Source organism: Hippocampus comes, unplaced genomic scaffold, assembly GCF_001891065.2.
Source record: "Hippocampus comes isolate QL1 unplaced genomic scaffold, H_comes_QL1_v1.1 scaffold177, whole genome shotgun sequence".
NCBI classification, from domain to species: Eukaryota; Metazoa; Chordata; class Actinopteri; order Syngnathiformes; family Syngnathidae; genus Hippocampus; species Hippocampus comes.
In genome coordinates this window covers 249,034-264,379 of record NW_017806158.1, presented here as the reverse complement: position 1 = coordinate 264,379, position 15,346 = coordinate 249,034, and the positions used below count along the sequence as shown (strand labels likewise).

The following is a 15,346-nucleotide window of genomic DNA, read 5'->3' as shown; positions in this document are numbered from 1 at the left end:
AAACATGTCTGAAGGAGCCACCTCATGGCCACAGCTCCGGTAGGCCTCCCCGACAATGAACAGGCTCTACTCTGAATCAATGTCCTCAGTCTCCCCTAATGGAGGGACTGCAAACCCTTTTCTGACAGCGGGGGACTCAGCTCGACATTCCCAGCAGACCCTCACCAGACATTTGGGTCTGTCAGGTTGGACCGACATCTTCCTCCACCATTGGAGCCAACACACCACCATGTGGTGATCAGTTGACAGCGCCTCTTCTTGTTTCACTTTCGGTGTTCACACTCACAATCACACTTAGGGGCAATATAGTTTTCACTTAACCTACCACATGCATGTTTTTGGAATGTGGGAGGAAACTGCAGTACCCCAGAGAAAACCCACACGCGCACGGGGAGAACATGCAAACTCCACACAGAAAGGCCAAGACCTGGAATTGAACCTATGACCTCTGTAATGTGAAGTGGACGTGCTAACCAGTCGATCACCATGCGGTTGTGATTTTATTTTTCAATGACAAATTCTGTGACTCCAGTATAATTTCTTTTGGAAGAAAAGCGCATGCATGTGCTTCAGAAAAAATGTCTCTGTGGTTGTGTTGTAAACATGAGCTGTATCATTGTGGTGAGGCGCACACAAAGAGTAACATTCTCGTAAAAAGAAGTTTTACATCATTACATTTTAAATCACAAGACTCCAATGATGACATTTTGTTCCGTTCAGTTTTGTGTGCAATTTCTCACAAGCTAGATATTATTTAGACTATTTCACAAGAATGTTTGCATTTTTAAAATTACGGTTTATTACTCAATTACAAACATACCGGACAATGATATATTCTCTCTCACCATCCATGCAGTGGGGAGCATCTTAAGCAAGGAATCTCGGACTTCCCTCTCCCCAGCCACTTCATCAAGCATTTCTGAGGGGATCCCGAGGCATTCCCAGAAAAGATGAGTGGAAAAGTTTTACTAGTGTGCCCCGAGTCTTCCCTGGGTTCTTCAACACCTCACCAAAGAAATTTCGAGGAAACATCCTTGCCAAATGCCTGAGCCACCTCATCTGGCTCCTGTTGCTAAGAGGAGCTCTAGTCTTAGCCATGTAGCAGGTTAAACGGTCTTGGATTTCTTTCTGCTTGTCTTCAAACACAGTTAAGCAGTGAGGGATATTTGAATTGCGGAGCAAGTGGAGTTGTTTATGTGACGTGTCCAAAATTTCTTGATACGCCATCCACTTTTTATTCCTCATCATAGCACATCTAATGAGAATGGAACATTTATAACAGCTGTTATCAACTGAATAGGGTAATAGATTACAGTTTAAAAAACCTGAAAAACCCGTCTCGTCTTTCTCTCTGTCTATTTGCTTGAAACACATCCAAAAGTTGATTGTTTGTTTAGACTCGAGACACGACTTCAGTTGATAAGTAAGCTTAGTACTGTTTGAAATATGTCAGTGATAAAACAAAAAACAAATAAAAATACAAAAGGAAGTCATTTAAGAAACTCATCTTTAAAAATAAATCATAATTTTATCTTAATTGTCTTTTTTTTGAGACGGAATTAGGACACAAAGAGGGAGAGACGAGGGAAATACTTGTGAGCGCTACTCAAATATGTGAGAATCACTTTTACTAGTGACAAACAACTTCAATTTACACAAGTGCATATTTCTGTATATTTTGTGCATGGACTACTGTATTTGACATTCCAGAAAATATCCTCCAGTTCATATACTGTTGCAAAATTACTCTTTACTGTTGTTAAATGTAGTCACTAATTGCACCCCAACCTCCCCGCGTCCTCTAAAAAAAAAAAAAAAAAAAGCATAGTGAATAACTTGTGCTGAAGAAATTCCTCAAAAATGTCTCCAATGACCACAGTGGTTTTCTTGCATAAATGTGGCCACTCTATTTCGATGATGGCGTCAATTGCTGACATTTTAAAATAATTTTGGGTGTCTTCTCCTCTCAGCCAATACACATATACCGTTTAATCGTGTGCGTGTGTTTATGTTTAGATAAATGCGTATGCGCGCTGAGATATAGTTCCCGTTTTGTAGAAACTGGGCGCTACCGCTTTAACGATTCGCGCGAGCTCCAGCCGGGAAGCTTTTCGTGGCGGACACTCGCTTGTTTTGAGCCCCGACGACAGGGACGCGACGAGGTCAACTAGCCTCTGTGAGTTACTCATTCATCGACACATTCAGGTGGGCTGATGGCAGGCAGCATCCTCGATGTGCTTCATGGCGGCGTTTGATGAAACGTGGCTTCGATTACGTTTTTTTTTTCCCGAAACGGACCTCTCCTCAATATCTGTCGGCACCGTGTCGCTCATTCGATTTATTTAAGTCCATATACGCTGAATGTGCGTATCGTAAATTCGGTGCACACTTTTACAAGAATGTGTATTGCAGAAGATGCGTTCGCGTGCATAACAGAAGCGTGTTGTTGTAGTGCAGACTGAAGAGACTTAAAACTTACACGTTCTTCATGCAGCGATAAAAATGACCACAACATGCTCTGAATCGATATGTTACTGCATTGGAAAAGTGTGCGCGAAATCTGATGTTTAGTCTTTCTTCTAAATGTGGTTTCGCCGAAGCAGATGGCCCAGTCAGCTGTGTGACATTTTTGTCGCCAATGTGTTGAACTGTGACACGCACGCTGCAAGCAACCCGACTCGATCGAACTACTGAAATACCATACCGAACAGAAGACTTGAGGTATCGGCTTCGGTTGTGGGGTCGGTTCTGACTCTTAAATGTAGATTTGGCTTTTGTTACCATGACGACCAGGTGTGGCAATTTCATCGTTGCTAACTTTTCTGCTTGCCCCAAATTCTAGTAGGGTGTGTGCTGGTTATCAGAAGCTCTCACTGGTAACATTGTTAGCTAATAATAACCTGTCCTAACACTGCAGCTTTGCTTATCTTTTGTTTTTGATCATCGTTCCACAGGTCAGACAAACTGAGTCAATCCGTCGCTTGACAATAGTAAATCTTTAGGCAGGGTGGAAAAACTCGATGTGGTGTCGGGTATTGTGTAAAATGATCCAAATCCAGAGTTGTTCCCTCACGGGAACATTTTTGGAAATTGTCTGCTAGCAAAAGGTTGAAGTGGTTGATTAATTTAACACTGAATGGGTCAACTTCAGAGATTCAACTATTTGTATACATGCAATTTAAATGTCAAATATCCATAGAAGACCCCTTTTTAAGTGTGCTTGATTTATTTTTTTACCGTGAATAAAGAATTACAGTAAGTCTATTTTAACAAGAATATCAGAGTCCTTTAATCGAGAAACCTGGAAATTGAAAAATATTGCCTATTACGGCTCCTTTAAGCAATATATTTTTTTCATAGTTGCGATGTATTGATGACAAAGCTCCTTTATCGCGATACAGAGCAGTTTTAGTAGCTTACTTAATAAATCGGAACGTGAGTGCAAGTGTTTCATTGAGCTGAACGATTTGGCCTTGGGCACGTTCCATGTTGGAGGACAAATGTACAATGGTTGCAGTTTGATCTTGCAGTAGAAAGTGTTATTCCGTGTGTGTGCTTTTGATCAACACAAACCCTCTTTGAACACGAAGCCAACAATATTTGTTTGGAACCCAGACTCATTTCTCCTTAAAAAGGGTGTACTGTAATTCACTTAATGTGAAACATTTTGTTCATCTGTTTTCATTTTCAGGCAGCTGTAAGGTTCCCCGAACGCTTCATGCACTCTCCAAAAGAAGCCGCCTCAAACCTGCCTAAACCGTCTGATGAGGATTTTTAGGCCAGCACCCACTACAAACCACCAACTAATGATGTCCACTTTCAACTGCTTCCACTGACTGACTGTCTAAGTGCTTGAGGAACCATAGCAAATAAAGCATTTCTCTTTTTTTAAACAAAATTGTTTTGATCCAGTGGAACCATGGGGGCAACAAGTTACAGCTACTATCGCTTGACCATCTTCTCCTCCATGTTCTTTGGCTACATGCTGTACTTCTTCAACAGAAAGGCATTCTCTTTTGTCATGCCCTCGGTGATGGGTGAGATTAAACTGGACAAAGACGACTTGGGTAAGAATTTAGTGGAGGGATAGATTGACTATCGGCCGGACCAATTATTGGTACGGATATTCAGCATTTTATGAAATATCGGCATCGTTCGTTTCGAACAATCTGACGGCCAATAAGAGATCAATTCAAAACTCTGTTAAGTTCAGGGAACTATTTTTTTGAAATATTCAACTAACTTCATTAATCATAACCTTAAAGACATCTCAGTAAAGCTTCCCTTCTACTGAAAATGAATATTAGCTCCAAATATTGTTTATCACCTCCTTGAAGACTAATTATCAATCTTGGTATCGGCCCTGAAAAAAAACAAATCGAGTCAAGTCAAATTTATGTTGAGCTTCACAAGCCCACAGTTGACAAATATGAAGCACATCCCCTGATCAAAACTGTCAGGGCAACGAAAACCCCCCAAACTCCATTTGGGGGCGGAAAAAGAAGAAACCTTGTGAAGGGACAGATGATGGGGGGAACCCGCCTACCAAGACAGCAAGGCTACAATGGATGCCAATACTGAAAATGAATATTGAATCCAAATATCGGTTATCAGCCTCCTTGAATATTAATAATCGGTATCTGTCTCCACTCATAATCCACATCTGTATCGGCCCAAAAATAAAAACATATCGGTCTATCCCTAATTTACATTTCTGTATATCTCTCATTTTACGTACAGATTTTATTATTAGATATTTTTTAGTATTTATCAAATACGGTGGTCAAGTGGTTAGCGCGTCGACCTCACAGTGCAGAGATACCGGGTTCGATTCCAGCTCCGGCCTTCCTGTGTGGAGTTTGCATGCGCTCCCCGTGCCTGTGTGGGTTTTCTCCGGGTACTCCGGTTTCCTCCCATATTCCAAAAACATGCATGCATTGATTGAACGCTCAAAAGAGGTTGACCAAAGTTAATTGACATCATTTAAGAATATCCTGAATATGCACTCGGCACTCATTTTAGATGCTTCACATTCTCAGCGCTCTGTGAACAACCAATAACCCTCCTTGTGTCTCCAGGCCTGATCACCAGCAGCCAGACCATGGCCTATGCCATCAGTAAATTCATCAGCGGCGTGTTATCAGACCAGATCAGTGCCCGCTGGCTTTTCTCCATCGGCCTCTTTGTGATCGGAGGCATCAACGTGCTTTTCTCCTGGTCCTCCACGGTGACCATGTTCTCACTCCTGTGGTTCATTAACGGACTGGGACAAGGTTGTGGATGGCCTCCGTGCGGGAAGGTCCTCCGCAAGGTAATCCCAAATGCTTTCGCATGTCGAGTCTGTCAGTGTTACCGCATGCTTTGTCGTGTGAAAGTTCACTGATTGGAATCCTGCTACTTGCCGCCAGATACTATTGACCTATGTAAGCCGAGCCTGTTATAAAGGTCAGTAGGGAGAGTGGTATTAGAAAAGTCAGGAATGACCAACAATCTGCAATGTCTCAGCCACAAATAACTTGATGAATAAGTATCATTGTCTAAAAGAATAAAGGCAAGATTTAGTAAATCAATGTTAGCTATTTAAAGGTACTTGGAAAGCAAGATGCCTTTGCCGTGTTCAAAAGGTGGGGAATAAATAGGCTTTGGCACGTCTTCAGCATGTTGAAAGGGGATCAGATTACTCGAGATTCTATAAGTAGAACATCCTCAGTACATCTTGCTTTAAGAAACAACAACAGTCGACACTTTTTCTTTTTACTGAGAAGACCGATCTTTAAATAGATTCGATCTTTTAAGTACAACCTTTTGCTCGAGGACTACCACTGCTCTTCTGTGGAATGAGTTTTCTCACAGGGGATCTTTAAGTCGTCTGCTTCTGTTGCTCCTCTTAGTAAGCCATGAATAAATACCGTGGCCAGTGAAGTGGAACGTTAGTTTCATTTCCCTGTCTGAAACAATTGAATAAGACCCCCAATTGGAATTTACGATTCGACGATTCACAACTTTTATGGGGTGAACAATTTTTACCGTTTATCTTGGACTGAAATGCCTCTTTTTGTTTTTTGACAAATTAAAATCGAATATAATGTCCACAATCTATTTCTTCAGTGGTTTGAGCCCTCCCAGTTTGGAACATGGTGGTCCGTGATGTCCTGCAGCACGAACCTGGCAGGGAGTCTGGGCCCACTCCTGGTTACGGTGCTCCTCCACTACTATGACTGGAGGACCATCCTAACGATGTCAGGTGTCATCTGTGCTGCCTTCTCACTTGTGACTCTCATGTTGGTGAAGAATGAGCCAAAGGATGTGGGCCTGCCTGCTATTGAGCTGGCACCCAAGAAGGGTGCAACGAAATGTGAGTAAAAAGACTATGATGGATTGATGGACACCAGGTTGTGTAGATGTAAATTAGGTCTAAAATTATTCCATTATGATTTTCCCTTTACACACAACAACAGCAATCACAATGCACAAACCCCAATTTCAGTGAAATTGGGACGTTATGTAAAGCGTAAATAAAAACAGAATACAAAGATTATGAAGGGGCGCAAATATTCTCCCATTTTGAATTGGATACCTGCAACATGTCACCCAAAAAGCTGGGACAGGGGAATATAATGCCATCCAAGCAATGGGTTTTTATTTTCAGTGGCATTCCTGCTTATTTCAGCAAGACAATGCCAAGTCACATTCTGCACATGTAACAACAGCGTGGCGTCGTCGTCATAGAGTGCAAGAACTAAGTTGGCCTGCCAGCAGTCCTGACATGCCTCCCATTGAAATCGTGTGGCGCATTATTAACTGCAAAATATGACAACGGAGACCCCCCCGAACTTTTGATCAACTGAAAGAATTTGTGTCCTCAGTTTCCAAATACTTAAAAGGAAAGATTACGGCATGTAACACAGTTATAAACATGCCACGATCCCAGATTTCTTGGAACAGGTTGCAGGCATAAAATTCTGATGAAGATAATATTTCCCAAAAGTATTTATAAATTGGAACATTATATATCTTGGCTTAGTAGTGCATTTGATTGACTATAGGCTGAAAAGAATTTGCATATCATTGTATTCTATTTTTATTTACATTTTACACAGCATTACACTCTGAATATAAGTGTAGCCTTTCAGCAACTGTTTGTATGTCAGTTTGTCCAAATACTTTAACGCTTCTGTAAATGGAATTACTATGTAATCCCTACGTGTATTTTTGGAAACCTCTTCAAGTAAATCTGAACATCTAACACATCTTGGTAGTTTTGTAAATTATATTGTGTGTGTGTGTGTGTGTGTGTGTGTGTGTGTGTGTGTGTGTGTGTGTGTGTGTGTGTGTGTGTGTGTGTGTGTGTGTGTGTTTTAAACCACTATTCCTAAAAACTCATGGTAGATGGAGAGAAGGTTAAGCTGCTCCATGGATACAGATCACATCGGAACCACGTGATCTGAGTGTGACAGTGTACAAACTATACACATAGACCAAAAAAAAATAAAATAATTTGAAGACTCTTAGCCATTCTCTACACTATAATCACAAAAATATTGTTGGGACTCCAAAATATTTTCAGCTAGCCAATGTTCGTTGATAACAGTTACAGGTTATGTTCTAAAGGATGTCCTCCAATCTTCCCTTTTTAAGGTGTGAATTTCTAGTGCTAGTCTGTTAGAGATGTGAGCGAAGTGAACACTGTTTGCTCTTTTCCTCCTCACCAGGCAACGGTGAGAGCACCCTGAGTGAGTTCCTCCTCTCCCCATTTCTTTGGGTGCTGTCTTTGGGCTACTTGGTGGTGTTCGGCGTGAAAACGGCAGCAACTGACTGGGGCCAGCTTTTCCTCATGCAGGAGAAAGGCCAGACAGCTCTTATGGGTACGCATTGCAATGCTTACTTGATTCTGAAGAGTGTGGTTTTTTTTGTTGTTTCATGGTTCTAATTTGAGCTGGGTTACTCACAGGCAGTACTTACATGAGTGCCTTGGAAGTGGGTGGCTTTGTGGGAAGCCTTGCATCTGGTTTAATCTCTGACAGAGCTGTTGCTCGAGTAAGTAGCAGTCAGAAGGACTTGTTTGATTTGATCCGCTTGTCATAAACATGCTCTGTGACTTTCCGTAGTCTGTCCTGGGCACACATGGGAACCCTCGTCACGGCCTGCTCATTGTCATGATGGCCGGTATGTGTGTGTCCATGTATCTCTTCAGGGTCACCATCACCCCTGAAATGCCAAAGGTAAAAATAGATCGAATTCAAAGACTTATGGGACACTTCATCGCATGAACCTGCACAATGTAGTGATTTGTAATATTAGAAATGTTCTGAAGAAAAAAAAAAGAAGAAGAAGAAGAAAAAAACATTTATTCATCTCACAATGGAGAAATTCCCAATTTACAGCAGCAAAGTTATGAAAGGAAGAAAGGAGAAGAACAAAAAAGTATAGGAGCTGCTGTAAAGGCAGCCACTCTTGCGGCGCCATCTTGAAGTCATAATAACAAAATAATGCAACACAACACATAAGACACAGACAGTCATTCAATCTTAACCAAATCTAACTTTTAATAAATAAATTTGATTTTTCACATGCAGGGATGGGAGAGGGTAGCACTGGCTCCCCTGCCTGCCCTGACCGAATGTCTCTGCTATTCTAACATTACTGTATTGAGTTATATTCTATCTGTAGTCGGTACTGAAGTTCATTCATTCACTTCAGGAGGCTCCTCTTTGGGTCCAAGTCATCCATCCTGTTTCTGTGCTCATCGGTGTCTCAGAAAAAGAGGTAACCATTTTATTTAGTGATTTCTTAGCTGAAAAAGAAAGAAAGAAAAAAAATCTCTTCTCTTGCCATTTGCAGATCTGGATTCTCTTTCTTGGTGCTATGTTTGGATTTTCCTCTTACGGGCCGATTGCCTTGTTTGGGGTTATCGCAAGTGAAAGTGCTCCTTCCAATTTTTGTGGAACCTCACATGCGATTGTTGCTCTGATGGCTAACGGTAAATCTATTAGTACAAAATGATGTGCTCGATATACCATGAAAAGTCATATGAATGATACAACTTTATTTTTTTATTACAGTGGGGGCTTTCATGGCTGGACTTCCTTTCAGCACTATTGCCAAACAACACAGTTGGGACACAGCGTTCTGGGTAGCCGAGGTCTTCATGGCCGTCACCACCGTTTCGTTTTTCCTCATTCGCAACATGCGCACCAAGATGGGAAGAAGAGAAAAAATGGACTGAGTCATGCTCTTGCAACAAAGTCAACGTCACTCCGATATCAAAGGTGCTGCATAATTCGAATGCAAATTATTACCCAGACAAGTGAACTGTCCAAAAGCTAATTTCGTCATAGATACTCAGGGCAAGTACGAACCACCGAATTGTAAGTGAGGCTTCATCAATTAGGGGTCAAACATGGCCACTTAGTTCCTTCTTGTGACCTTTTCGCACTATTCAATTCTTCTAACTCTGTGGAGCCAAGTTTGGAGCAGCCTATTTTCCACTCAAGCACATCACAGTGCACAAAGCGAATTACATCAAGGCGTGCTTGGATTGATGTCTTGTGGAAGAGCCATCATTTCAGTCCTAGTCACCTTTGGGTTAAACTACTACAAAACTTTTCACATGCTCTATTGTTCAATACCTCACAAATGTTCATTTGGATGTATGGAAATGCCAAAGATGCACTTCTAAGACATGTGGAAAGTCTTCCCAGAAAAGTGGATGCTTATTAGACTATTTATTAAAAAAACAGTCCTTTATAATGCCAAATGATAGCTGTATGCTGAAAACAATATAGCCAGTAACTGGTGCGGGCGTTGACGTTAGTAGTCGTAAATTTACAATCATGAATGCTTTTAAATGGGGTTTTTCTCCATAATCTAGAATCTAGACTGACTACATGTTTGCACATATTTGGTAGCATCAATCCTTGTCATTAATTATTAGAAATAAGGTTTCGTAGTTTCCTACACTCTCATTCATAGAGGACAAAATACAGAGTCATATTTTGATTCGGTCAGCCAAAATCACCATATGTATGAACTGTTTAATGTCTGTGGCGGCCCGGTAGTCCAGTGGTTGGCACGTCGACTTCACAGTGCAGAGGTACCGGGTTCGATTCCAGCTCCGGCCTCCCTGTGTGGAGTTTGCATGTTCTCCCCGGGCCTGCGTGGGTTTTCTCCGGGTGCTCCGGTTTCCTCCCACATTCCAAAAACATGCATGGTAGGCTGATTGAACACTCTAAATTGTCCCTAGGTGTGAATGTGAGCGTGGATGGTTGTTCGTCTCTTTGTGCCCTGCGATTGGCTGGCAACCGATTCAGTGTGTACCCCGCCTACTGCCCGAAGACGGCTGGGATAGGCTCCAGCACCCCCCGCGACCCTAGTGAGGATCAAGCGGTTCGGAAAATGAATGAATGAATGAATGTTTAATGTCTGTTTAAAACAGTCGATTGTCAATTCTTTTTGTGCTGTTTTGTTGCTCACATTGCAGATTAGAATACTGATTTTTTTTTTCCATAAGATTTAAAAATCATCTCATTTATCCTGCTTTCAGCACCACTAGTGTGGTTTTTGTATTCATAATGGGAAAACACTCAGTGCCAATATGGAATAGCTTTAATCTGATGGACTTTTAAAGTTGAGGATGAATAAATGTGACATGTTCATAATTTGAAACACACCTAAAGCATTTTATTCAGCTGTTTATTGTACAATGGATACTATTTGCCTGGATATTTATTGCCAGTGGAAGGAGTAAAAAAAAACCCCGATATTTTTAGGAAATCCGCGCTGCTCACCCAACGTCAGCTAGCAGGTGCTCCACTTCACCCGTGACCCAAATGAAAACAATGAGTATATGGATTTGATGGATGGTGACCTGAAAGCATCGCTGAAAAAAACATATAAACAATATTATTTTTTAAGTAGACTATACATCTAAATCCAGATGATTCTATTGTGTGCAGCCACTTGACAAAATATAATTCAGTAAATTCACCACACCATTATTTTCAGTGCAGATGGCAACGGTTGCCACGTCTATACGGTCAACCCAAATTCCAAATCGTGTGTGTTGATATAATAGTGTTTGACTGTTACAAGGTCCAGGATGTAGTTTGCCTTTTGCTGCTCCCCTGCAGCACTAAATAGAATAAGTTGTTTAGAGAATGGATGGAGCGCTGACAAGCAACTTGTACCTACTGATTTGATCTATAAATAAATGCACACTAAGGTTATCTAAGGTTAGATGTCCTCCTAAATCTTTTTTTTTTTTGCCGCATATGACCTGATTTTTAGGCCATCTACTTAATATTAATATTGACATATTTTTTCACCATGAAAGAAGATATTTCAAACTAAGGCATGTTTTAACGACAGTGAATTATGATGCAATAGTTAAAAAAATTAAACACAAAACATAGATTGGACGTGGGAAGCTGTCCATGGTGCTGAATCGTAAATTTCCAATTGGGAATATTGCTAGACCAGAATGTGCTATTACATTTATTAGGGGGGCTTGAAAAAGTATTCATACTCCTTGAACGTTTCCATATTTTGTCATGTTACATCCACAAAGGCAAATTGATTTTGAGATTTCATATGATAAACCAAACCCAAAGTGGCACAAAACTCTGAAGTGAGAGAAAAAATGATACATGGAGGTTCAACGCTATGAGATTATGATCAGTGCCCACTAAACTGTAGTTTGAACAGACGTGTAATAATATGTCATCATGTAGCTGAAGAAAGCATGCAGTTACTGCCATACTTATTGATTTTCATTTGATTGTTTTATATTTACTGTTTTTACAATACAATACCTCTCCAATCATGTTTTATTTTTAATATTAACCATAAGTATGTCTTGGTTCGTGATCGACTTAGGCGTGTTCCATCTTAGTTTACAATTTCAGATGCATTTGGACAACAATTTGACACCTCTGGTTGAGTTTAACACAATGACAGTTCAGCATAACGCTGGCGTCTTGTGGAATTCTCGTACCTCCAAAATCTTCACTTTTCAGTAGACCCCAAAAACGGCATTTTTGTTCAACCGTTAACGTTACATTGTCGAAGAGAGAAAGCCATTTTCAACACATTAACACCCACACATGTAGACTGACCAGTAGTATAGATTTGTGAATTTTTTTTATAAAAACGGCATTTTTGTTCAACCGTTCACATTACATTGTCGAAGAGAGAAAGCCATTTTCAACACATTAACACCCACACATGTAGACTGACCAGTAGTATAGATAGTAGTATAGATTTGTGAATTTTTTGGGGGGAAATTTACCAAATGGTGACATGGCTGGTTTTGTATAATCCATATCATAACAAATCATTTGATACGGTTTACCACCAAGTCATCATATGCCTTTATGGCATGTCAATCTATATCAGATGCGTTACATTTGTGTGGACTGTCCTAAAGGTAAATTGGGTTTGGCACACTCTAGCGTTCAATTTGGAGATGACATTTCAAACCGATTCAACCTATTAATTTATTTCGCAATAAATCCATCACATCACCTCATCTGACATGACGCTCCCGTTACATCGTTTAAACATCTTTTATCATCCGTACCTCACTAATGGGCTCTGAGGCCTCGGCTCAACCCAACAATAGACGTTGCTTGCGGACCAGGCGGCATGGTTTGTCCCGTTTAAAATGTTAAACAGATTTGTCTTTTCACCTCCCCTGTAAATCACCAAGCAGCTGCCTCGGTTGAGCTCATAATTTTGCTGCAACATATTTATCCTTGTCACCTAAGAACTTTTTAATAGTTTGATCATCGGTTCTTTCTCAAAATAAAATAAATAAAAGATAACAACTACCAACTGAGCTTTATTGGTTTGTTGATAACAATAATTACACAGGTACATCTATAAACAAAAAGAAACGGCACACTTGCACTGTTACCTAAACTTAGCGTGAGTATTGCTACTGCTGGTATGCGTTGAACATCTCAAATAAATTTACAGGTTGTCTGCTGGCATTATGAGACCAGATTTTTTCCCCCCCTCGACACTTAGACACCTCAGTTGGTTGGCTTAGAAAGCAAATTCCATTTTTTTTTTTTTTTTGCATCCGTACAATGTACCATTGAGCACTGCATACAGAGATTCCAAATCCTTTTTCACAGTAGCTATACAAATTTATTGCAATGCTATCACAGAACAGGGACACGACCAACACAGAAGATACATCGTTTGGATAGGGAGAGCTCCACTACAAGGGATTTTAAATTTATTAATCCAATTTCATCAGAAAACTGCATGAGTACAAGAGTTAACATGAGGACAAATCTCGCAAACATTCTAAAACACTGTTCTTCAGTATAAACAAAACAATGTGTGACTGTGTCCATCTCTGCCCCGGCACAGATTACATACACTGTCCCTTTAAAGCATATGGAATGTAATCCACACAGGCAAACTCTTTCAGTTGTCGACCAAGATCCTGTGAACATGATGTTTGCTTGTTGACACTGTAACCCATCCCCGCATCCTCCCCCTCTTTCACATTTAAAACTTCTGAAATGAAAACCACTGAACGTTACAATGTGGGATGTGATGAAATTCCCCCGTCTCCAAATTGACTTTTTTTTTTGTCTTTCGTTAAAAAAAAGTGTTCTCTACAATCAGACTACTAAAAAACCTGTATTTAGAAAATAGTCGATAAAAATATTCCCCTGAATTGTACAAGAAAAGAGGTACAGGGAGCACTGGTAAAGATGCGGTTTGAGAGATGTTATTCCGCCTCCTCATCTTTTTCCTCCGCTGCATCCGTGGCTGGTGCCTGCAACGCACGGAAACGCAAACACAGTTCCGTGTCGAGTACAACATTAGAATGAGGATTAGCTTTCACGATGACAAGATTACGCACGATGACAACACTGACCTCTTCCTCAGCTTTGGCCTCGCCATTCTCAGCAGGGGCATCCTCCGCCTTCTCCTCGGGCTTGGCCTTCTCCACCTCCTTACCTTTCTTAGGCTTAGCAGCTGCCTTCTGCAACGATACGTATCGCCCAGAGATGAATGAAGACTTCAATTCATTAAACCTGTCCTTGTTCTGGCGTAATTTAAGATATTCAACATCTTTCACATATTGACAGAACTCAAAGATTACTTCTTACGCAAATTTGTCTCTGTGTACATTTAAAAGTGAATTGCTCAATTTTAATGTTCTGACCCATAGGTGGGAGTAAATCAGAACTACTTTAGCTAAGAAAACACATTTAATAATCTCAACTACGACAGACCCGGGCAAAGTCTCTGACCGGCCCTCACAGTGCCCATGAAGTCCTAGTAAACTGTAAAATATGTGGTGCTTTTATTTTGAAAGTTCTCCATCTTATGTGCACGCGTGTGGCCGCTAGTTGAAGGGAGGTAGCGAGCAAGAGCAATGAATTTTGCTCGAAGTGTTACCAACTTAGCAGTGATTTTGCTAAATTTAGCAACTATCTCGATCCCTCTAGTACAGAGGTGGGCAAACTATGGCCCGCAGGCCGAATCCGGCCCCTTGGTCTTTTTAATCCGGCCCGCCGAAGGTTGGTACACAATTAAGGTTCAATGTAAAGTCAATTCATTTGGACTTGTAATAACAGGCATTTCAACGCCAGGTGGCGCAGTTACTTGAAGTTGCAGAGCACAGGGAGGACTGGAATTGTGAAAAATTTTTACATCCTGTAGATCATGGCATCCAAACGAAGAGGAACAGTAATGGCCGCGGAGGAGAAAGTGAATTGTATCTGATTAAACGAAGTGGGTTACAAAATACGAAACATTCAGGAGACGCTTGGAGTCTGAAAGACTCAAATATACGAGACTTTGAAAAACGAGGAAGCGATTCTTGCTCAGTCCGATTATGGCTATTTCCATGCTCAGAGTGAATTGCTTGCGGCTCAACAGACAGTCGAGTAAATGAACGTTTCCTGGAATGGTTTGACTGTTATCGTGCGAAAAACTTTACGCAAACTGGACCGCTAATAAGAGAGGAAGCGAGTTCCATAGCGCTATGGGCTTCGAAGCGTCCCGTGGCTAGCTTCAAAAGTTCGTTGCACGACATCAGCTGAGCAACGCTGTCTTGTGTGGTGATCCAGGGGAGGTCAAGTTTGAGACAGTGAGTGAATGGAAAGAAAGCCACCAGGTCTTTTACTCGTGTCATTTTGTAGCAAATAGTCCTAACTTTGTTACATTTTGTCATATACCTGTACTGTATGCTGCAGTTTTAGGGCAATATATTGTTGCACTTTGTTGCTTGTGTTGTCACACATGTTGTTAACATACTTGGACGTTCATACAGGACATAATACCATAATTGTTTCACTGTTCTCATTAAAAAAAAAAAAAA

The 15,346-nt window shown here is 40.9% G+C and overlaps 2 protein-coding genes across 5 annotated transcripts in view; one reads left to right on the top strand and one right to left on the bottom strand.

Moving 5' to 3' along the window:
- Positions 1–1,953: 1,953 nt before the first annotated feature.
- slc37a4b (solute carrier family 37 member 4b) lies at positions 1,954–9,737 on the top strand. 4 transcript variants are annotated; one of them, XM_019895335.1, is made up of 10 exons: positions 1,954–2,205; positions 3,692–4,067; positions 5,079–5,311; positions 6,109–6,355; positions 7,713–7,865; positions 7,952–8,037; positions 8,109–8,222; positions 8,701–8,766; positions 8,842–8,980; positions 9,063–9,226. In XM_019895335.1, the coding sequence occupies exons 2-10, from the start codon at positions 3,920–3,922 to the stop codon at positions 9,224–9,226; spliced, it is 1,350 nt and encodes a 449-aa protein (XP_019750894.1). In that variant the 5' UTR covers positions 1,954–2,205; positions 3,692–3,919. The 4 variants fall into 4 exon arrangements, with proteins under 4 accessions (XP_019750894.1, XP_019750892.1, XP_019750891.1 ...); XM_019895333.1 differs by having other exon boundaries at positions 1,955–2,176; positions 8,671–8,766; positions 9,063–9,737; XM_019895332.1 differs by having other exon boundaries at positions 1,955–2,205; positions 8,671–8,766; positions 9,063–9,737.
- Positions 9,738–12,820: 3,083 nt separating this feature from the next.
- Positions 12,821–15,346, bottom strand: part of hmgn1b (high mobility group nucleosome binding domain 1b) — a 6,318-nt gene continuing 3,792 nt past the window's right edge. Inside the window, exons 5-6 of the mRNA XM_019895310.1 lie at positions 13,895–14,002; positions 12,821–13,792 (exon numbers count right to left, since the gene is read on the bottom strand). Of these exons, the coding sequence (XP_019750869.1) occupies positions 13,745–13,792; positions 13,895–14,002 (156 nt within the window). The 3' untranslated portion in view covers positions 12,821–13,744. The remainder of the gene's footprint in view (positions 13,793–13,894; positions 14,003–15,346) is intronic.

Coding starts and splice junctions, on each gene's coding strand:
- slc37a4b (XM_019895333.1), top strand. CDS start 3,920: ATGGGGGCAACAAGTTACAGCTACTATCGCTTGACCATCTTCTCCTCC. Junction 4,068..5,078: donor ACTGGACAAAGACGACTTGG/GTAAGAATTTAG, acceptor TTGTGTCTCCAG/GCCTGATCACCAGCAGCCAG. Junction 7,866..7,951: donor AGGCCAGACAGCTCTTATGG/GTACGCATTGCA, acceptor GGTTACTCACAG/GCAGTACTTACATGAGTGCC.